The 23,322-nt window shown below is 41.0% G+C and overlaps 4 protein-coding genes across 5 annotated transcripts in view; 1 reads left to right on the plus strand and 3 right to left on the minus strand.

Moving 5' to 3' along the window:
* Window positions 1–381, minus strand: part of ppp2r5cb (protein phosphatase 2, regulatory subunit B', gamma b) — a 28,771-nt gene extending 28,390 nt beyond the window's left edge. Inside the window, exon 1 of one of the 2 annotated variants that reach the window (XM_040125133.1) lies at window positions 214–240. In XM_040125133.1, coding sequence (XP_039981067.1) covers window positions 214–240 — 27 coding nt within the window. Of the gene's footprint in view, window positions 1–213 lie in introns of both variants that reach the window. The other variant, XM_040125134.1, reaches the window with a different exon arrangement.
* A 1,886-nt stretch (window positions 382–2,267) lies between these two features.
* Window positions 2,268–8,659, minus strand: hsp90aa1.2 (heat shock protein 90, alpha (cytosolic), class A member 1, tandem duplicate 2). The gene is made up of 11 exons (XM_040125625.1): window positions 8,497–8,659; window positions 6,540–6,689; window positions 5,933–6,299; window positions 5,681–5,814; window positions 5,088–5,408; window positions 4,795–4,960; window positions 4,454–4,644; window positions 3,753–3,900; window positions 3,339–3,607; window positions 2,874–3,207; window positions 2,268–2,714 (listed from the first exon to the last, which is right to left on the minus strand). The coding sequence occupies exons 2-11, from the start codon at window positions 6,687–6,689 to the stop codon at window positions 2,602–2,604; spliced, it is 2,193 nt and encodes a 730-aa protein (XP_039981559.1). The 5' UTR covers window positions 8,497–8,659; the 3' UTR covers window positions 2,268–2,601.
* Window positions 8,660–9,126: 467 nt separating this feature from the next.
* Window positions 9,127–13,850, minus strand: hsp90aa1.1 (heat shock protein 90, alpha (cytosolic), class A member 1, tandem duplicate 1). The gene is made up of 11 exons (XM_040125626.1): window positions 13,581–13,850; window positions 12,469–12,618; window positions 11,982–12,348; window positions 11,751–11,884; window positions 11,317–11,622; window positions 11,033–11,198; window positions 10,663–10,853; window positions 10,402–10,549; window positions 10,014–10,282; window positions 9,561–9,894; window positions 9,127–9,449 (listed from the first exon to the last, which is right to left on the minus strand). Exons 2-11 carry the CDS (start codon window positions 12,616–12,618, stop codon window positions 9,340–9,342), a joined length of 2,175 nt encoding a protein of 724 aa, XP_039981560.1. The 5' UTR covers window positions 13,581–13,850; the 3' UTR covers window positions 9,127–9,339.
* Window positions 13,851–15,966: 2,116 nt separating this feature from the next.
* Window positions 15,967–22,830, plus strand: wdr20b (WD repeat domain 20b). Its single transcript, XM_040125615.1, has 4 exons — window positions 15,967–16,290; window positions 19,557–19,739; window positions 19,929–21,326; window positions 21,615–22,830. Exons 1-4 carry the CDS (start codon window positions 16,042–16,044, stop codon window positions 21,669–21,671), a joined length of 1,887 nt encoding a protein of 628 aa, XP_039981549.1. The 5' UTR covers window positions 15,967–16,041; the 3' UTR covers window positions 21,672–22,830.
* Window positions 22,831–23,322: the final 492 nt, after the last annotated feature.

Consider the following 23,322-nt stretch of genomic DNA (forward strand, 5'->3'; position numbering starts at 1 on the left):
ATGAGGCAGTACAACGTAACGAGTGCTAACATATTGGCAGGATAGTGGCTAGCTGGTGATGATTGCTGGTAGGCTAACGTTAATGGGATGAGACACTGCACTGAAAGCTAAATGTCTTGTTATGAGGCTGGTTTATCAATAAATATACTTAAATGCACCTCATGCACACTTTATTCATTACCGTCATAACCTCGTGGCAATACTGAAACTCACCTTGTCTTTTTTCGTCTTATTCGGCATTGTACAACCGTAGCCGCCCTTGCTCCCCTCTCGGATATTCCACAACCAAAACCTTGACAACTCTCAAGGCACCACACTGAAAGGAGTTGCAGCCGGTCCTCACTCTGTGATTGGCTGCTGTCTTGTCAGCTGACTCCGACGTCTCAGATGGAGCATTGCAAGGCAGTGGGAGCACTCTGCTGGCGACAACTACTATTACAATATAAAAGCCGGCAGTCAGAAACATGTTGGACTGGCTCTAATTTTCTCTGTTTTTCCACTCTCAGATCAATATCCCACAATGAAGCAATGAATTTTTTTTTTTTTCGGTCACTCTTACACCTGATTAATCCGACCTATCTAAGTTGTATTTTGTAAATACTAAAAAGATAACTCCTTTTAAAACTTAAAAAAAAAAGATTGTAAATGTATGATATGATAATGAGCTTTGGGTATGAACATACATTGTTTGTAGTCACCTTTTTAAGCAAAAATGCCGAAAATTCACAGGTCCAGACCTCTTAAATGTGAATATTTCTTAGTCATCTATGATACCAAACAATAACATTTGGATTTTGTGCAGCTGATGCCACATAACAGGCAGGTTGAATATGTCAGCTTGGGCACTGGGAAGTTGTAATGGCCATTATTAGTAATTTTTCCATATATATCAATTAACCCAGGAGATAATTGGGTGGCTAACCAATCATAAAAAATGACACTGCGCCATACACCAGTTTACAAAATATATGAGGCTGCAAGTATGTTTATTGGAATCTTTAGCTTTTGAAATGACATAGCTGTATAATGCAAAACACAGAAACATTGTGGGTTCATATAGAAACTGTATGACTCTTGTTTCCTATACTTTATCCTTTTTGGCAGTAGCTTATATAGTTCCCCGTTTTTACCTCATTTGTATTTTCCTCTGGCTGGTAATCATCCGTCTGCCACACAGTTTTCTAGAATACTTTAACCTTCTTTGAATACAGCAGCTGGCAACCCTTTGGGTTGCATTACTGCACTCTACTGGAATTCTACTATCTCTTACAATGTCTACCCCCCCCCCACAAATTGTATTCATCCATTTCAGTTTTTCCACAAAACATCCAATTTTTATTTTCTGTGCAATAGATTAACTTACTCCCATCACTATGATAGGCATTTTAACAGGAGACATTTTGACACATCAGAGTAGGGAAAAGCAGTGGCTGTAAATAATAAAAAATAATTACGTCGGATTTCTAAAGTTGTCCATGCTGACTCACTGTCATGGCTTACTGGAACACTTCAATAAACTGTGCCATTGCTAGGGTTATTAGCAACACCTGTGTTTCTCCTCCTGTGACATATCTAACAGAGTGCTGCTATGAGTAGGCCTAGGGTGTTATAAAGTAACTATGAACTTATGTAACTTTGACATCATGACTTCTTCCAGCCAGACTGCTCTCCTCTCACTATGATGGCAATTCTCTCTTATAATGACATTTCATTCCGTCTCAACACCATTGCTTTTCTTGAATTACCCTTCACAGACTACTGTAAATCCTGCTGGAATGATGTAGTGGGTGGCTGTGAGGAAATATCCTCGAAAGAATCAGTTCCTGTTTTTATCCAGTCTAAACGTTTGGAAAGATCTGTTATGGATGCTACAATGGAAGATCCACATCACTGTGGCTGCAGTCTGGAAAATGTATCAGGGTTGTAATTTTTTTTCTTCCAACCACCAGTCATGTCCTTGAACACACCTTCGTAACCCTGTCCTGGCTATTTATGGAGTAAACACTAAGGTCCCTGATCAATTAAAAATGCCCCATTTTGTTAGCTGTAGAGCCCATCCTGTTCATTTTAAATGACAACTTATGGATCTCCTGTTATTTTTCAATTCATTTGTTTTACTGAAAGGTCAGGATGGAGAGTACACTATTATTTGTACTCTGTGATAACAGTGTTCTCATTTCTTCCAACAGTGTGTTTATTTTGTCAGTGGACAAGTGCATATGTTATACTGTATGTTGAGTAAGAGTGACCAACACATGGCTTGTTAACATGTTAAACCTTTATTTATGGGTCCCACCATTTCAAATAACAGTGTCAATTTTCATATTTACAGTTAAAGTCAGAACAGACAAAGAACATTGGAATGTCAATAAATACAAAAACAAATGCAATGGTAAAACTCAAGATACAAAAACTGACAACTTAAAAAATAAGGTCTAAAGGGAATGAATCTGAACTGTATACAGTATGGTCAATGCAAGGGATAAATAAAGTGATTTTGGTCAAAAAGGGATGGGGGGGCATACCAGGCTCATTTACAACATTGAACTTTAAATTTTATAGAACACTACTTCTGAATGCTAGCGAGCAATAGAAACAAGTTTAGTCCACCTCCTCCATCCTGGATGTGTCGTCATCATCCCCTTCGAGAGGGGGCATGTCCTCAGTGGGAGCAGAGGTGGCATCCTCTGATGTCAGATCATCTTCATCTATACCTAGAAGAAGAAGAAGAGGATAATGAGTCAGCGAAGCCAGGGTTAATTGTTTTATAAAATCATTATTGTCAGACATACACATTACATGATTTCTTACCAGCCATAATTTAAAGTAATTTACAAGAACCTTGAATTGTGTAACAAAACACAAATACTCACCAAGACCCAGTTTGATCATTCTGTAGATGCGATTGGAGTGGGTCTGGGGGTCATCCAAAGTAAATCCAGAGGAGAGCAGGGCAGTCTCAAAGAGCAGGATGACCAGATCCTTCACAGACTTATCATTCTTATCGGCCTCTGCCTTCTGCCTCAGGGTCTCCACAATGGGGTGGTCAGGGTTGATCTCAAGGTGCTTTTTAGCGGCCATGTAGCCCATGGTGGAGTTATCTCTCAGGGCCTGGGCCTTCATGATCCTCTCCATGTTGGCCGTCCAGCCATAAGTGCTAGTGACGATGCAGCAGGGGGAAGAGACCAGGCGGTTGGAGACTGTGACCTGCGGAGGTAAACAAGAAAAAATACCATCATCTTCTGCTTCAACTGCACAAACCTGGTTTATACACAGTATGAAGTTATACAACATCTCATGGGTTGTTTGAATGCTGTCTAATTTATTCATCTGCTCACCTTTTCCACTTTCTTCTCCAAGATGTCCTTCATGATCTTGCACAGGATCTCGAACTGAGCCTTCTTCTCCTCCTGCTTCTTCTTCTCTTCCTCATCCTCAGGCAGCTCCAGGCCTTCCTTGGTCACTGAAACCAGGTTCTTGCCCTCAAACTCCTTCAGCTGCTGGACACAATACTCATCAATGGGCTCGATCATGTAAATGACCTCCAGGCCAGCTTTGCGAAGGCGCTCCACAAAGGCAGAGTTGGCCACCTGGTCTTTGGTCTCACCTGAAAATACAGATATGAAAATGTTGTAAGACATTCATGTAATATCACAGTAACTCAGTACACTTGATTTAAAATGCTTCACAATTTACATTTACACTGTAAATGTAAGGGCATCTGTAAAGGGCACTGTTAAGGGCTTCCTCACCTGTGATGTAATAGATGTGTTTCTGGTTGTCTTTCATACGTGTGACATAGTCCTTCAGGGATACCATCTCATCTCCAGAGGCTGAGGTGTAGTAGCGCAGCAGCTCAGACAGCTTCTTCCTGTTCTGAGAATCTTCATGGATGCCAAGCTAAAAAACAAAGACAACACTCAACTGTCAGCAACATTTGGTTGCGTGCAAAGTTGCATCGAGTAGACATCGCTTCAGTTGACATGTAAATCTGATAACAATTACATTATATCTTTACTAACTGTACCAGTGTATTTGATGGGTTAAAGCATGTAAAAACACTAATATTGGGCTATCAGGCCTAACCATTGACAACCAGAGTGTTTACATTTAAACAAAAGATGGCAGCACGATGCTCTATACAATCGTTAAAGCAGCTTTTCATTGGGATAATATGGCCAATGGACCCGATAGATGGCTAGTGAGTAAAAGGTCAGAGGAACATAGGTGATAATTAACTAAATTTCCAAAGGTCCTTGTTAACCTTTGGACTTGAAGCAAAAGTAAGCTACATCCTGCTTGAATTCACATTATACTTGGCTAGCTCTGTGATGATGTTAATACAATATCAAACCAAGGCACAAGGGTTTAAAACAAGGTGGATGGCAAAGGTTTGAAGGATACAATATTAGAAAAGCTAGCAGCTTGCAAGGCGCAAGGAGAGGACACTGACCTTGATGTTCTTTGAGAACTGCTCGTAGTATTTTTTGTAGTTGTCCTTGTCCTCAGACAGTTCAGTGAAAAGTTCCAGGCACTTCTTGACCAGGTTCTTGCGGATGACCTTCAGGATCTTGCTCTGCTGCAGCATCTCTCTGGAGATGTTCAGGGGCAGATCCTCTGAGTCCACCACGCCCTTGATGAAATCTGTTAGGATGGATAAAGATAACCTGGTTAGCAATATATCTACATTTCTGAGATGATAGATTTATTTGTTATATGAATAATATTAGCTGATTATTTGATTTATGAACAAACTGCACAACCTAGTAATTCCACACTTGGACTAATACTCACTGAGGTACTCAGGGATGAGCTCATCGCAGTTGTCCATGATGAAGACTCTGCGCACATACAGCTTGATGTTGTTCTTTTTCTTCTTGTTCTCAAAGAGATCAAACGGAGCGCGGCGAGGCACAAAAAGCAGGGCACGGAATTCCAGCTGACCCTCTACTGAGAAGTGCTATGGGGAAAATTGCGTTGAGTTTCGGGTCAGTTCCCAAATTTGATTACATTACTTTTATTAAAATATACCCAATATGACCAACTTATACATTTCCAAGTAAAAACAAAATCATTGGGAGACCAACCTTGACAGCCAGGTGGTCCTCCCAGTCATTGGTAAGACTCTTGTAGAACTCTCCATATTCTTCATTAGTGATGTCATCTGGGTTACGGGTCCACAGGGGCTTGGTCTTGTTCAGCTCCTCCTGGTCAATGTACTTCTCCTTGATCTTCTTCTTCTTCTTCTTTTTGTCTGAAGACTTGTCGTGGTCGTGCTCCTCATCTGATCCAACATCCTCAATCTCGGGCTTGTCCTCATCCTTCTCCTCCTCGTCATCCTTATCTTTCTCCTTCTCTTCCTCCTCTGCCTCGTCGTCACTCACCTCCTTGTCACGCTCTTTCTCGACCTGAAGGAAAATAACTTTTTAGGCACTGGCTAGAACAACCAATTAGACTTTTTGCCATCTGATGTCCATTTTAAAGAAGCATGACATTGATAAAAAGGATATAATCAACCATGTATTATCCCACATTAACCAATGTGACTTAATTTAGAAGTCTACTTCATTTTAAGCCTTAGCTCACATATTACCATGTATTTAAGCGCAAAATTCCTACTGAGATATTCAAAATCAATAAGTAAGATTGCAATTTTTGGTCAGTTTAAATGAGTACTTACAAAGAGTGTGATGGGGTAGCCAATAAACTGTGAGTGTTTCTTCACAATCTCTTTGACTCTTCGCTCCTCAAGGTATTCTGTCTGATCTTCTTTCAGGTGCAAGATGACCTTGGTGCCACGACCCATTGGCTCAGCTGTACAGGAAAAAGATAGGTCAGTGCAAGGTAAAGATGACCTTGGCACCTCCTATACCTTTCACTGTATGACTTAATTGTTAAATAACCACAAAACAGTGGCAGTTATATTACTTACAGTTGTCCACTTTAACTGTGAATGAGCCACCAGCAGAGGATTCCCAGGCGTACTGCTCATCATCGTTGTGCTTGGTGACGACTGTCACCTTCTCGGCCACCAGGTAGGCAGAGTAAAATCCCACACCAAACTGACCGATCATGGAGATGTCGGCTCCAGCCTGCAAAGCTTCCATGAAAGCCTTGGTGCCAGATTTTGCAATTGTGCCCAGATTATTGATCAGGTCAGCCTTGGTCATGCCGATACCGGTGTCAATCAGGGTCAGGGTGCGTTCCTCTTTATTGGGTATGATTTCAATTTTGAGGTCTTTGCCAGTGTCCAGCTTGGAAGGGTCAGTGAGACTCTCATAGCGGATTTTGTCCAAGGCCTGCAGTGGAAAAAAAAAAATTTAAATTAAAAAAAAATTTAAAAAGTGAGGAAAATTTAATTAACTGGCCTTTTAAATCGTTCACTATTTGTCATTTTTAATTCCTTAATTATCAGCATATTACTATGTAGTATAGCCATACCATATAACAATACTTCCTTTAAAACAAGCTCAATAAACATGTTTGACACAACATGAGATTAAGAATGCAGCTTTAAACTAATGCTATGACAAACTTACATCTGAAGAGTTTGAGATAAGCTCCCTAAGGAAGATCTCTTTATTGGAATAGAAAGTGTTGATGATCAGGGACATCAGCTGAGCAATCTCAGCCTGGAATGCAAAGGTCTCAGCTTCCTCCTCCATTGGTTGGTCGTGTGATTCAGGCATCTAAGCAGAGGGGACAAATTAATATTGCTTTTTATAATGTGCATATCATGGATTACACATGCACACAAGGGATAAATGGTATGTCCTTTCGGATGGCAGCAAGTCCCCCTTAAACACAATTTACACAGACCTGCACAATTATTTGACAAAGATTAGAGAATTAACTGCATTGCCATAATAAAATAACTCTTCATGCTTTCGGTTTAGTTTATTCTCATATTATTTTTTGCAGTTGCCCAGACATGTTACAGGCCTGTTTGCATGATCGTGTTCATTGATCTGGGGATGCGCTGCAATAAAGCAAATCACTACACTGGCACTCCTACAACGAGCACTGCCAATCACCCTCAGGTAATGTGCAAGTTGTAAGATTTGCATCTTACAATATTATATAATAGAATCAACACCACCACAAACCACCAGTCTCAGTGTTTGCTTTAGGGTTGAATCAACGCCTCTGAGACAATATCAGTATTTGTTACATGGCTCTGACATTACACAATGCGAATCTGTTGATGCTGTCGAACAATTAGATGACAGTTAACATCAGTTACCTGAAGTAGCAGTGAGGTATCCATCAGTAATGACAGGTTCTGTTTGAGCATGTATCGCTAGTGCAGGCAGGTGGTGTGACAGACTGTTCAGATCTGCTCACTGCTCCACCTCTCTATAATCCATGTCCGGCAAAAAGGGACTAAATCCTCCTGCTTCTCCCTTTACTAAAGTTACATAATATGATTTTTATTTCTGGACAGCAGCATATGCAATAGGGCTATGTGGATAGGGCAGTGTGTTAATTGTATTCAGCAGATTTTCAAAAATCTAGATAGTCTAACAAAGTTTATATTACAGTTTTGCAATTGAGACATCAGTGATGAATTAATTTATTTCAGCCCACAAATTTAGTTAAAAGCATGACAGCACAAATGCATGTGTTGTTATCCTACTGTTACTGACACGATTGTTTATTGGTTGATCAGAGAGGAGCACGTGGCTAGAATTACACATTAGCATCTGCAAAAATGACTCCACCTGCCGGTTTCCCAGGCGAAATGCAAGTTTCTAGAAGGTACCAAGAGGCGAACAGAACCCTCTAGCAGTTTCCATAGGAATCGAAAGCTCCTCCTCTTGACCATCTGAGGATGAATTGTGAATGATCGCCCTGTACTTCACTGATCTTGCTCTGAATCACTGTGACGGCAGAGCATGGCATGGTCAGAAAATCTGAGAAAGGTCTCTCGGCTCAGGAAATCTGATCAAGGTTCCTTAAGTTTAGCCCTTGCATAACATAATTTCTGCCTGACAAGTGCACCACGAATGCACCATGTGGTCCGTGCGGCTGCTGTCGAGCAAGGCAAAGGTAATGTGGGCGGGATAGTTGCCAAAATAATGTTGGAAAAAGTTTTGAAATTAGCAAATAAGGCTGATATGACCGGGAAACCCCTCTCTCACTACCGTTATAAACCTTGACGTGAAAATGCCAAAAATAAATAAATAAATAAAATGACAGGCCTATGGTTATTGTATTGTCATAATCTGATTATTACACGATGTACATTCACCTGACTTGATGCTTCCTTCACTAAATTCAACACCATTGGCATCCAGGCATGTCAGAATACTTGATCACTATTGTCATGGTATAAAATATCAGCTTCGATGAGAACCGTCTAAGCGATAGCTATATATAAGAACTAAGCTAACATCAGCTAACATGAATGAAGAAGTATGTAACATTATATTTTATCAGTTGGAATCTCGGTTTTAATGCTAACGTTATAAATAAAACAACATTTATTTCATTTACCTTGGTCCTCAGTGAATCGAACACGTCGGTGAGATATGTGTGGAAGTCGTTTCTAAATCGCTGACAGCCGGGCTGGTGAGGTTTCTAGTGGAAACGGGAGCTGTGCAGCTTTTGTACCCTCTCCGAGCGTTCGAGAAATCCTGACCTGAGCTTCCAGAACCATCTGGAATCTTCCTCGCTATAGCTCGGTGGTGGTCGCTGACAGGCCAGGTGGGCTGTCAATCACGATGTGTGTGCACGCCTCTCTGTCCATCATTGGCTGGAGGAGGCGGGATTAAAGGAGGGGAGGCTGAGTCGGGCGAAGAAGTCGTGCGGGCTTAGAAACTAGAATGAATGTTCGTTCGCTGAAAATTCCAGAACATCGACTAAACACGGATGCGCTGATAAAGGAAAGTTACTTTACCTTTAGCATGTTCCCATATTGTGAATATCCCCTTTAAAAAATTATGAGTTTGTTGAACTAATAAAAAAAAAAACAAAGCGATTAAACCCAGCATCCAATAGACTCAGTCAGAGAGATCGTAAATCTTATTTCTGAATACATTTTATTACAAATTTGAATGCATTTCATAAAAAAATGTAATAGTTACAAAAAGAGACATAAGTCAGTTTCCCAATGACTTTATATTACTCTTAATGGTTGTCAGTAGTTTCATATAAGCAGCTGATATAATGTTGAGTAAACCACACTGTGGCCTGCATTAATTCCATTAATTAACTTGTATTGACAAGTTCATACTGCTTAAGAAATTATAGATTTGTCAGAGCGAAATGTGTACTTGAAGAAGCAATATATCTTACAAAAATAAAAATAAGAAAGCAGGAAAGAGTCTACGGAGTATTTTAGTCAACTTCCTCCATTCTTGATGCATCTTCATCACCTTCCAAGACTGGCATGTCTTCTTCAGCAGGCTGAATGAGGTCCTCCACTCCGGAATCATCATCATCAATGCCTGTGAATGAGAATGCATTCATTAGCAACCAAAGACCGTTATTAATGTATAATAAGCAAATTAATTCCTGTAATGTCTGTAATGTCAGTAGTCAGGGAGAAAAAAACTTACCAAGACCCAGCTTGATCATTCTGTAGATGCGGTTGGCGTGTGTCTGCGGGTCCTCCAGGGTGAATCCTGAAGACAGCAGGGCAGTCTCGAACAGGAGGATGACCAGGTCCTTAACAGCCTTATCGTTCTTGTCAGCCTCTGCCTTCTCCCTCAAGGTCTCAACGATTGGATGCAGGGGGTTGATCTCAAGGTGCTTCTTGGCTGTCATGTAGCCCATGGTGGAGTTATCTCTCAGGGCCTGAGACTTCATGATCCTCTCCATGTTGGCCGTCCAGCCGTAGGTGCTGGTAACGATGCAGCAGGGGGAAGACACCAGGCGATTGGAGACTACAACCTGTCAGTAATGAAAGATGGTATTATTGTCAGGATCAAACAAAATTGGCCATACTATATTAGCAGAATCTTACTGGAACAATAAAATAGATTATATAATTTTTCTGCTGTTTCCTGTACCTTTTCAATCTTTTTGTCAAGGATGTCCTTCATGATTTTGCAAAGGGTCTCAAATTTATTTTTGAGCTCCTCCTGCTTCTTCTTCTCATCCTCATCCTCAGGCAGCTCCAGGCCTTCCTTGGTCACTGAAACCAGGTTCTTGCCATCATACTCCTTCAGCTGCTGGACACAGTACTCATCAATGGGTTCGATCATGTAAATGACCTCCAGGCCGGCTTTGCGAAGGCGCTCCACAAAGGCAGAGTTGGCCACCTGGTCTTTGGTCTCACCTGCGAAAGGTAATTCAAATTCACTGAATCCGTATGTAAATTACTAAATCAAATGTGAGAGAACTTTTATGCAAAAGTGAAAATATAGAAAAGAATGAAAATCAAGTGAAATAGCTAACCTGTGATATAGTAGATGTGTTTCTGGTTATCCTTCATGCGAGCAACATAGTCCTTCAGGGATACCATCTCATCTCCAGAGGCTGAGGTGTAGTAGCGCAGCAGCTCAGACAGCTTCTTCCTGTTCTGAGAATCCTCATGGATGCCAAGCTAAAACATGAAATAACTTGTTACTAATATTGAAATTCAACCTAAATATGACATTTGAATATTCCAAATGAAGGGTTAAGATTAAAGAAATTAATTCAGGCAGGTCAAAATACCTTGATGTTCTTTGAGAACTGCTCATAGTATTTTTTGTAGTTGTCCTTGTCCTCAGACAGTTCAGTGAAAAGTTCCAGGCACTTCTTGACCAGGTTCTTGCGGATGACCTTCAGGATCTTGCTCTGCTGTAGCATCTCTCTGGAAATGTTCAGGGGCAGATCCTCTGAGTCAACTACGCCCTTGATGAAATCTGAATGGAAAAGATAAAATCTGTTTAGCCATCTAAAGCCAGACAAAATTCAATTCTTAAAAATACAATAATCTAACCAATGATTATGAATTATGAGAGCTAGAATGCATAGTTTTAAATCTATTGATATCTTAGAAAAATCTGTCTGTAGTAATATATATTAATAATATGTTACTTACTGAGGTACTCTGGAATCAGCTCCTCACAGTTGTCCATGATGAAGACCCTGCGCACATAAAGCTTGATGTTGTTTCTCTTTTTCTTGTTTTCAAAGAGGTCAAATGCAGCCCTTCTCGGTACAAAGAGCAAGGCGCGGAACTCTAGCTGACCCTCCACTGAGAAATGCTGCATAGACAAGATAAAGGTATCACTATATTAGCTTTAAAGTACGATATTAGGTGATGATAATAAGGTACTCGGGTTGCACATTTTGGTATGTTTATCATCAGTCGATTTAGTTTACCTTGACAGCCAGGTGGTCCTCCCAGTCGTTAGTGAGACTCTTGTAGAATTCTCCATATTCTTCATTGGTGATGTCATCGGGGTTACGGGTCCAGATGGGCTTGGTCTTGTTCAGCTCCTGAGCATCAATGTACTTTTCCTTGACCTTCTTCTTCCTCTTGTTCTTGCCTTCCTTTGTGTCCTCATCCTCATCAGAACCAACATCCTCAATCTTTGGTTTGTCCTTGTTCTCAGCAGCATCTTTCTCCACTTCCTCCTCCCTTTCTCCTTCCTCAAGGTCCACTTCTTTCTCCCTTGTCTTCTCCACCTTCAATATATGAAAAGAGTGGCAGTTTAGGAATTTTTGTGTTCAGGATTATCACCATCATTGTTAAAAAATGATTATTAAGTCTTTAGTTTAATTATTATTGTTAAAAGGCCTTTATAAGAACTTACATAAAGTGTAATAGGGTAGCCAATGAACTGTGAATGCTTCTTTACAACTTCTTTGATCCGCTTCTCCTCACAGTATTCTGTCTGATCTTCCTTGAGGTGAAGTATCACTTTTGTACCTCTGCCAATGGACTCTCCTAAAATTAACAATAAAATCAATGATGAGAGTCAAATTATATTCATCGTGCAAATTATTAAATGGAGTTATATATCAGTGGGAGACATAAAACATACCGGTATCAGGTTTGACTGTGAATGAGCCTCCAGCTGCAGACTCCCACACATACTGCTCGTCATCGTTATGCTTGGTGATGACTGTCACCTTCTCGGCCACCAGGTAGGCAGAGTAGAAACCCACACCAAACTGACCAATCATGGAAATGTCGGCTCCAGCCTGCAAAGCCTCCATGAAAGCCTTGGTGCCAGATTTTGCAATTGTGCCCAGATTATTGATCAGGTCAGCCTTGGTCATGCCGATACCAGTGTCAATCAGGGTCAGAGTGCGAGCGTGCAGGTCAGGCCTGATTTCAATCTTCAGCTCCTTGCAGGACTCAAGTCTGCTTGGGTCTGTCAAGCTTTCATATCTGATTTTGTCCAAGGCCTGCCCAGAAGGGATAAGCATTTTTAAATACTGATGTTTGTATAAATGTAAGGGCTGCTTATATATACATGTCTATGTGCACAAAGGAACAAATGGTGATAAAGTGCATATTTTACTTACATCTGAGGAGTTGGAGATGAGCTCTCTAAGGAAGATCTCTTTGTTTGAGTAGAAAGTGTTGATAATAAGTGACATAAGCTGAGCAATCTCAGCCTGGAAGGCAAAGGTCTCCACTTCCTCCTCTATAACGTGTCCAGCGTTCTCAGGCATCTAAAAGAAAACACATTTTATTATGTTTGATAAAATCTTATTCTGGATCAATGATTATGTTTCTCGTAGTTAAACATACTATTTTGCTCTGAAATAAAGTTTTAATATATGTGACAGATACCTTGGAAATACTTTCCTCTTTCACCCTCTTGTTACAGACAGCCTCATGGCTTGAAGGGGGTAGCTATTGCTGATGCTAGATGAACACATGTTCCTTCTGTCAATCAAAGACTTGCCATATGGGAAAATGGGTGGAGCTCTGATGCTTCTCCCAGCCCCCAGGGGCTTCAGCATGTGTCATTTAACACCTTTATGTTAAGGGAAAGAGTATTGGCTTGCAATTCAAGGATAAAAGAAAAAATGAGTTTGGTTTTGAACCGTAGGGCAATGAAGATCTTTTGTCTATTTTCATGACAGGTGTATGTATTTATCACAAAACGTTACTGCTTTGTGGTAACATATCTTAATTTCCTTACTTATATACATTCATGATTAATCATTAATCAAGGTTTGTACCAAAGTTTGATCCATTTGATTCCATTGCATTCAAATGTTTCGTGTGTTATTATACTTATGTTACTGCACTAAGATGCACATGTGCTGCATCTGCGCTCTGTTCCAACTGCTTTTCTTGCCCATTCGCCATTGCTCTCACGCTCAGGGTCACCCTGCTTTCCATGTGCTCCTTGCATGTTATAGTATCACAAAGATACTGATGGTGTTGTGGCTATTCTCCCACACCAATAACTGATATCAAACATCTGGATTAAGTGTCATTTTATTTGTGCACTTACCATTTAATTGTTTTATTTTTAAGTAACCTATTGAGTAGGAAGTATTCGTGCCTCTGCCAGTCTTCCTACCATTTAAGCATCCAATATACTGTTCATTTTATTTGTGCAATTTTAATTTAAATTGTAATGCAAAAACATTTGATTTGATCTTGAGTATTCCAGTCTTACCTTGAGTATAATCTTGCCTTCTGTCACTTCTTGTAGATAGCCGTCAAATGTATCACTGAGCTTGTCTTCTCTTCTTGAAGAGCTCCGAATGTGTGCTTCGCTGCTCCTGTGGGCAGTAAGTCTCTCTTGGTGCGCTCAAAGTGAGTATCTTTTGACTCTATGAAGACCCCACGATATGCCAGTGTCTTTTTATACTTAAGGGGTGGTTTCTCGACGCTTCCATTCAGAAGCTTCTAGAAGATACATTCACGACAGTAAGGGGGATGTTAGGGGGGATGGTGAGTGAGACACCAGAGCCCTAAAGTTTATGTGTCCTTATAGGGTTGCAGAGTCACAAGGAGTGCCTGTCACTCACAACGAGAGCTTTCCTGATAGCTTGTCAGGCTGGTAGGCCCCATACCCTCCCGTAAGCGTCACAGCTGTCCATTGCCTTTGCTATCAGCTGCTGTTGTGGTGCAGCACTGGACACACACACAGACCCCATAGGGCTTCCTATGGACAGCAGGCCCGTGTCTTTTTTTGGCATGCTAGATTGGGGTGAATCTCAAAGGTTTCACATATTTTAGGACAGACCACAGCTCATGTGCAGCATAGAAGAGTTGAGATACACATGAAAAGAAATTGCGCCTCAGATTCTCTGGATCTGCTAGGGGTTTATGTTTTACCTTTAAACATAATTCATAATATTAAACTTTATTATAGCAGTTTGACAAAAAATTCTTTGCACAAGGTCCATTCACTGGAAATTTTCTGGAGCTTTCAGCTGAGTCTCATGACCTTCATCAGTGGATGGAGTTCACAAACAGAATCAGCCACCTTATATATATGGGTGACAATTGTAAAAGCACGTTCTCTCTTTAAATTTAAGGTTGTTTTGTCTGATATTCAACTGGCCCAAGTCCAATGACCACAGACAACATGTGGGATAATATGGAGAAAAACATTCAGCAATATAGGACGTAGTATGGGGGCTTTGCCATATACTACCATGTAGTAATTAAAAGAATTTAAATCTTGATTCTAAAAATTACTGAGACCGTTATAATGAGAGCTAATACTGGATTAAGCTTAAAACATTTTATTGACGACTAAAACACACTGTATAATTTTAAGATGAATTATAGTAATGTAACTGGGAAGACATAAGGGCATGAACACTTTCTCTGTGTTATGAAATGCAGGATGGATCTTATGGCGATATTTCTGAATTAAAGAAACATGACTCTGAGTTTTGAACTTTTGACTGCAAAAATTAGTCAAAACAGACTCCTAAATTCTTGCACACAGGTGTGACAATGGTTTGATAAGGAACCTGAGAGAATTCTGTTACACAGGGAATAATAATTACATATCATTGTAACAGTCTGTTGATGAAAGCTCTAGGAACCATGAGAGTAAGGAATAGAGAAAAGATGCATACTCTTTATAGTACTGTAGATTTACCTTAACTCAACCTCCATAAAACTTGCATTATACCAAAAAGAGGTCACATAAGAGATTTTCAAATGTGGGACTACACAGTAAACACAACCTTGTACAAGATACAAAACTACAATTCTCTGGTCCAGGGTGGGTGTTAGTGACATCGTCTGACCAGAGGATGGCAGTGTATTACGCTTGCGACATCTCTTACGCAATCCAAATGTTTCCAGTTGATGGCAGACACTACTAGAAAGCTGACTGTCCATGCATGTGAGAAACATGGAGAACTGTTGCAATCACTGTAAGATGATATTTGCGGAAACAGACAGATTCCCCATAGTTTAAATAGTTTGCTGGATTAATTCCATGTTTGTTTGAACTGAGCATGATACACACAATGGATATCTCTGGACATTAGAGGTGTAGGGTGGAGGTACAGGCAATATCCTGGGATGAGTCTTATTTGAGTAATCTGATTATCCATGGGTTTCAATCGCAGCCTGGGGTCTGTCTTTGAGAAGCCCATATCCCCATTAATTACTTTATTTAGCTAGTAGTCTATTAAGAGGACTAGTCATTTTGTGTATTTTGTACATGTTTATTTTTGCTGTTTTTCTGGGTAGAGAAAAATACACAATTTCAGTCATTCTAAACATATCCAACATCCGTGTTGCTTGGCTTATAATTATAGCAGCGTATTATTGTTTGTATTTCCTACACAATTGCACAATCCAGTACATATTCAGCATGATATTCCATGATTACTTTACTTACTTTTTTTTTTTTTTTTTAGTAAGAAACATCATCAGATAGTTGCAATTTTTCTGTCAGGTAAAATCATTATACATTATCCACCTATTAGGAGCGGGTTATCGTGTTGAAGCCGGTTTCTGCAATTATAATCTCTGTGTATATTTCTAGTTCTGTCTCACATGACTTTATATTTCTCTGTACGCATGGCTGCCGGACTTCAAGGGTCCTACGCATGCGCTGTCAGTAACATCCGGGCCTCGGACAAGGATGAACGCCAATTTCCAAGATGGCGGCGGAGGGAGGAGGGAAGGAGATGAACGAAATTAAAACTCAATTCACCACACGAGAAGGCGTCTACAAACTCCTCACTCACTCCGAATACAGCCGCCCAAACAGGGTGCCTTTCAACTCGCAGGGCTCCAATCCCGTCAAGGTCTCCTTCGTCAATGTAAACGACCAGTCCGGCAACGGCGACAGGATCTGTTTCAATGTGGGCCGGGAACTGTACTTTTATATCTACAAAGGCGTGAGAAAGGTAAACAATATCGACTGGAGCGACGAAGCCCGTGCTGTCCAGGAGCAGCCCATTGATATGGCATCTTAAACCGTGTCGCACCCTGACTGTCAACTGTCTGAGCTTCTGTCATTGAAGTGCGCAGATTGTCAAGACAAGGCCATGTAGCAGACCTAGCTAAGTTAGGAGCTAATTAGCATTCTTAGCTAATATCGCCACAGTTGATGCTTCTGCCTCGATGAGACTTGTGCACTTCAGTGTCACCCAGCTGTTTGAGCTCTCAGTCTGTGATAAGCTGTGACATGAGATTTTCCAGTGAAGTGGGTAACGTGTGAAAAGGCTTGTCGTGTCATGTCTTATGATGTTTGTTTATCCTCTTTCGGTAAACCTCTGTATGAGTGACAAGTTGTCAACAGTGCGCACCAGCAGTGTCAACTTTGGTTGTTCCCGTTACAGAACTAAGTGTTCACAATGTAAGCTGCTGGCGTGGAAGTGAGGAGCGTTTGCTATTTGTGATATAATAATGTGTGCACTCTACTGTCAGGGTTTGGATGTGATGTAATGTGATCCACTGTGTGGCGTGTACACAGTGGTGATGTCATTGCAGCAAGCCACATTTGGTCTTGTTTAGCAGCAATGGTGGCAGTGGTGATCATGCCGATGATGTGGTTGCCCCTGAAGCAGACACAGAATATAGCTGCCTAGCCTCCCAGTGAGAGCGCTGTTGTTATTTTGTCCAGCGTAGTTCTACTGGAGGGGGGGTAGAATTTCTATTCTGTGAAATACAATCTTACAGAATAGTAGAAACCATAAGAGTAATTACCAATGATTTTACATCTTTATCTGTAGCCCTGGAGTCAGACCAGTCAAAAACAGGGTTAACAGGGTATTTGTTTTTGAAGTTTCCAGAGTAAATACGCACCAGTATACCAGTTGGTACAAGCAGATATCCACTTTAAAAAGTAGTATTGATGTTAGCCCAGTATTGTTTTGAATACTGATAATTACCTGAATTTTGCTCTGTTTTAAATTATTTTATACAAGTCTATATATATTGTAATCTTATAGGGCAATATAATTAAATACAATAGTAAGGTAAGATACCAAATTAGAATATGATATATGCATTCATCCTTTCACACACTGTAAGGCACTGGCCTGACCATGCTGGGATTAATGGAAAACCCGTTTTACCTCTTGAGCCACACTCTAGAAATATTAGTTTTTAAAAAAAAAAATCAATAAATACCTGCGTATCCCAAAGGAAAGGGTTTTTCCTTTGGAATGAAATAGCAGCCCAATAGTTTGATGTTAGATATATCCAAACCACACTCCTGTCAGTGATTGAACTGAGGAAATGCTAAAATAATCAGTCAATGAATTCACTGATTAGGGGGAAATTAGATTGAAAGTGTGATGCTTTGGGGAAAAAAATAGCTTTTATTGAATTGTCACCCTCATATGTTGGTTTTCCGTACACTTATCTGTGCTGCGCCGTTTTCTGGCAATATTTCGAAGTGGTCTGTTGACAAAAAAGTGAGGAAAAATACTCATGCCTCGAAGTAGACTTGATGTTAAATTATGAGTTTTTTATGGTCCGTAAAAGCTAAGGCTTCATTGCCGCTCTGGTATCACAGCAAATGAGAGCATCAAATGGGAGGCTGTTTCATGTAAGATTAAAATCAGAAACGGACTATAGAAGTATAGGAAGTCATGCTGCCTGATTGTTGATGACAAGTTGTAGACATTAGTGTGTGGCCCACTCACTTATGTCAGTAGGTGGGGATACAACACTGTATATGTATTCATTCAGCACGTTTTTTCTTACATTTATTTTAGTGTTCTGTCTTGCCTCTCATTCCTATATTATATACAATAATTTCCCCACTGCGTTGACCTACAGAATGTAACTTGTACATACAGCCAGTAGACAAAACCCAGCTTCTGATTTAATTACTGTGATTTTAATTACTGCTGTGTGGATTTTCATTGAGCAGCTGAACTTCACTGGCAATATACCATCCATTTCTAAACAAAGCGGACAGAAAAAACGAAAGAAAAAATCTAGACTGAGTAAATCTTGGGTTGTTTATACCCTCACTCTTTAAGTTAATCTTTAAACTGTCTTGCTTGTGGTTAGGACACTTAGGGAAGGATTTTTCCTGATGAAGTCTCAGGATAGTGTAAAATACTTTGATAGCCAATAAGTCAAGCTTAGCATCATTGTAGCACTGTGTGTTAAAATGTCAAAGTCTGCCAAAGATCCATATTTTATTTAGAGCTCTTCTGACAAATGTGATAGCATTTATAGTTACATCCCTTAAGCTTTCTCTCTGCCTCCTTTAATGCACCACAATAGACCACAAAACAGTTGCAGGGATAAAGCATAAAGCTTTATCCCTGCAAAAAAGAATCAAATTTGCATTGCTTCAATATCAAATAAATTCATGCCAGGTTAGCAGTTGTGATCTGACTTTTTCAGTGAGAATAAAATGTTACAAGGTTAACATTTTGTCACATGGAATTCGAAATTAGATGACATCCTGTTGTATGCCTTTGATAAACTTAAAACACCACATTTTAATTTCTTAAAGCTTCATAGTGTCATGTTTGGTTTAAATCAAGTGGATGCACACTCAGCCACCTGTTACTGGAAGACAAAAACTTTACAGGTAAACTGCATTATATGGATGAAGTGCTCTTCTTCTCCCTTTTGGACAATGACTTCCCATGTGTCACAATCCATTATTATCATGCACCAAGAACATTGGGGTGGCACTTTGTAGACACCAAAAAAGAGTAGATAGAAGTCAACAATGCTTTTGAGATACTGGTCCCCAGCAAGTATTCCGAAGTGGCATTTTCCTTTAGACTAAATGTTTAAGTGACCCCATTTCTGGCATTCTGTTTTGGGATAAGTTATCCCCTGGGGGTGTTTGAGAGAATCGTGTCATTTATAGGCTTGGCGTTCTTTAGTGTGACTCAAATATAATTGGAGTGTGTGCCAGTCTCCCTGTTAAAATAAATCTTCAGAGAAAAGCTGGGAGGTAAACATAAGTGCTGAGTTGTGGAGTAAAGTATTAGAGGTCACCTTGGAGGAGAAATTGCAATTAGGATTAATTTTTGATCAAAGTAAAGAGTAGCCAAGTAAATGTCTATTACAATCACACTTTCATGATTTTTCTTTTTTCTCAGCAGCATCAAAATGTCTGTTGCTATAAATCAAAAAAAAAAAACTTTTCTGTTTTATAATGTACTCATCTGTGTGTGTTTTGTTATCATTCTAGGCTGCTGATCTTAGTAAGCCCATAGATAAGAGGATATACAAAGGAACGCAGCCCACATGTCATGATTTCAACCCACTCACAGCTACAGCAGAGAGCGTCTCCCTGCTGGTGGGCTTCTCAGCAGGCCAGGTGCAGCTCATAGACCCAATCAAGAAAGAAACCAGCAAACTCTTCAATGAAGAGGTGGGTTCCAGTCAGCGTTGTTTTGAAGACATTCTACTGGAGACAACTTGTTTTTCTTATGTAGTATTTGATCATACTCCCATTGTGTTTTGGTTAGTCCACCAATATTACTACAGTAATGGAGTAAGTAGCTCACCAGTCTCTCTTTTTTTGTTTTTTCTGTCCTTCTGTTTGTCCCTCTCCACCCAGAGACTTATAGACAAGTCAAGAGTAACGTGTGTACGATGGGTTCCTGGTTCAGAGAGCCTGTTCCTGGTGGCTCACTCCAGTGGCAGCATGTACTTGTACAACGTGGAAAACACCTGTGGCACCACGGCACCTCACTACCAGCTCCTTAAGCAGGGTGAAAACTATGCTGTGCATACCTGCAAGAGCAAGTCAGCTCGTAACCCGTTACTACGCTGGACAGTGGGTGAAGGGGCGCTTAATGAGTTTGCCTTCTCCCCGGATGGCAAGTTTCTGGCTTGTGCGAGTCAGGATGGCTTCCTGCGGGTGTTTGGCTTTGATGCTGCAGAGCTCCATGGAACGATGAAGAGCTACTTCGGTGGCTTACTGTGTGTGTGCTGGAGCCCAGATGGACGATATATTGTGGCAGGAGGGGAGGATGACCTGGTGACGGTGTGGTCATTTTCAGACTGCAGAGTGATCGCACGGGGACATGGTCACAAGTCGTGGGTGAGTGTGGTGGCATTTGACCACTGTACCACCAGTGTGGAGGACGGTGACCCCCCTGCTGAGTTCAGCGGCAGTGATGAGGACTTCCATGAGCAGATTCACTTTGGTGCAGGCAGAGACAGAGCTAACAGCGCTCACTCTCGGCTTTCTAAGAGAAACTCTACAGACAGTAGGCCTGTTAGTGTGACTTACAGATTTGGCTCAGTGGGCCAGGATACTCAGCTGTGTCTGTGGGACCTCACGGAGGACATTCTCTTCCCTCACCTCCCATTGTCCCGCACTAGGACTCACACTAACGTTATGAGTGCCACAAGCCCTCCAGCCACTGGACAAACTACTACTACTGTATCCAACACCACCACTAATCCCAGTGGCACCAATGGTAAAGACAATCTGAGCAATAGTAGCTCCAGTGGTAACCCATCTAACTCTCTCCCCAGCACCCTGCCTCGGTCCAACAGCTTGCCACACTCCTCAAACCCGGCAGGGGGCAGCACCCCCAACAGTCACACAGGCAACAGCAGCAACAGCAGCACCACCAAGGGCAACAGTATCATTGACAGTGCTTTCATTGCCACCGGAGTCAGCAAGTTTGCAACGCTCTCGTTACACGACTCGCGCAAAGAGCGCCACGAGAAGGACCACAAACGAAACCACAGCATGGGTCACATCAGCAGCAAGAGCAGTGACAAGCTCAACCAGCTTAGCTCATCACGGACGGCAAAAGCTGACGCAGCTAAGACGCTGGGCACGATGCTGTGCCCGCGCATGGATGAAGTGCCACTGCTCGAGCCGCTGGTGTGCAAGAAGATCGCTCACGAAAGACTCACTGTGTTAATCTTCCTTGAGGACTGTCTGGTAACAGCCTGTCAGGAGGGTTTCGTTTGCACATGGGCTAGGCCTGGGAAAGTGGTGAGTGACAGGCCTCTCGAGGATACTGTCATGTGACACCTCTTAACTCACATTACTTCTAGTATAGGCTTTTTCTCGCTGCATTCAGACGCTGTTAATGCCACTGGATGCTGCCAAAGGTTTTGGTTTTTTCATGCCAGATTTACACTAAACCCTGAGCATTTTGATGATTACATTACTAGCACATCTTCTGACAGTAAATCTCATGGCCTCACTATTCTGCGTCTTTTATTGCATTCACATTACACAGTTGTTTGTTATCAATGTGTGTTATCTGTCTCTCCACAGGGATTGCTATCATCTCAAAACAACCCAGCCAACTCACCCAGTGGAACAGTAGTATAGCCCCAGTGCTGGTGCTGCTAATGACAGCTCCATGCAACAGAGACGGGGATGACCAAGGCCAAGGCCCTGCAGCGCTTCTTCAAACACTGTCACACACCACATGACCTCCAGTGTCACCTTCATTCTCATCACTACAACCACCCAGATGCTGTCTTTTGTGTTACTGCTCATGTTTAGATAACCAGTGTTGGCCAAGCCAGGGTTAGAAACTTGACCCCCTTTTGTCTGGGGGTGAAAAGGGTGCTATTGGAAGTAAGAGGACAAGCTTTAAATCATCCAGGAGGTTTACGGGAGGGGTTGACTGGCTCACCGTTACAACCATGGTCATATCAATTCACGTCTAGTCTGAAAATAACAAACTCTCGTGCCCAGTCGTTTGTGCCTGTAGTTTTTCAAAGACTAGACATGGTTTAAGCGTTGAGATAATGCCTCAGCCTTACCTTTTGTGTTGGGTTTAATTCGGTGATATTGTCTACATTTTATTTCTTCAAATGTATTCACAGATAAAGGGATTAAGATGAGGGATTGTTTTAGAGAAGCAGCATATCCCCAATGCCAAGTCTCCTTCATTTTTTACCTCCTGGGCAATCCCGTTTGCAGCCACATTCCTTAAACACCTGCTCAAGAGAGAATGGAGCTTTTTACTTCCTTTACAAATATTTCAATCAGAGGAATCGAACTTCAAAGTGTACGTTGCACAGATTTTCTGTCATTGTTCTCTTGTTTTTCCCATTTTGAATCATGGCGGTGGAACACAAGCAAAATATTTTGAAGACAGGTTTGGAAGCACTTGGGGAAATGGTGTGTTAATGCCTACTGTCTCTATGCTGGATGCTGCAATCATAGTTTTTTATATGGAAAAAAATTGTTTGCACTTATAGATTATTAGAGGAGAATGGCTTTACATTTTTGGAGTGTGTAAGGACTCCTTGACAAGGTTAAAATATAAATAGAATTAAAAACCTTTGTATCTATTGAACATTTATTTTAATATTGTTTCAGATTAAATGGGCTCTGTATTATATGTAAATATTGTACTTCAACGATTTATGGGTGAAACGATCATTATTAAATTAGTTGAAAGACCTTCATTTCAGAAAATAGTGATATTTCTAATGCAGAAAACCTATACCTGATATTAAAATGAATCTTGAATATGCAGGTGAAAATGTTTCTTTTCTGTTGTACATAAAGAGAATTCAGGTGTATTTTTATTAATGAAACGTTTGGTATAGGAGATCTATGAAATCCTCGTATCTAACAGGTATGCTAGCTAGCCTGTCGCTGCAGATTCCTTTTAACATAGGCAGGTAGGCGCAGACGCAGCGGTCTAATTCAGCCATCACTCCGAGCTCAGGTAAACCACAGGAAGACTTACGCTGGCATAGTTCCCCTCGCCCGTTAGCACTAGTCCCATCCATCAACATGCGTGCGAATTCACTTTATCTAACAAATAAGACTGACAACCATGTTCTGCAGACGGCTGAAATCTGTGACTCCTGTTATTGTGAGTAATAATTACTGAACTGATGCTGAACTTGTGAACAAACTTTTGACACTGTGTTGAATAACAACTAACGTCAGCACTTGATGGTGGTGTGAGTGCTTGAGGTTAGGGTGTTTTTCACCAATAAAAAGGAAAAGTGAGGAT

The sequence above is a fragment of the Xiphias gladius genome, chromosome 4 (assembly GCF_016859285.1).
Source record: "Xiphias gladius isolate SHS-SW01 ecotype Sanya breed wild chromosome 4, ASM1685928v1, whole genome shotgun sequence".
In the NCBI taxonomy this organism is placed as follows: domain Eukaryota; kingdom Metazoa; phylum Chordata; class Actinopteri; order Istiophoriformes; family Xiphiidae; genus Xiphias; species Xiphias gladius.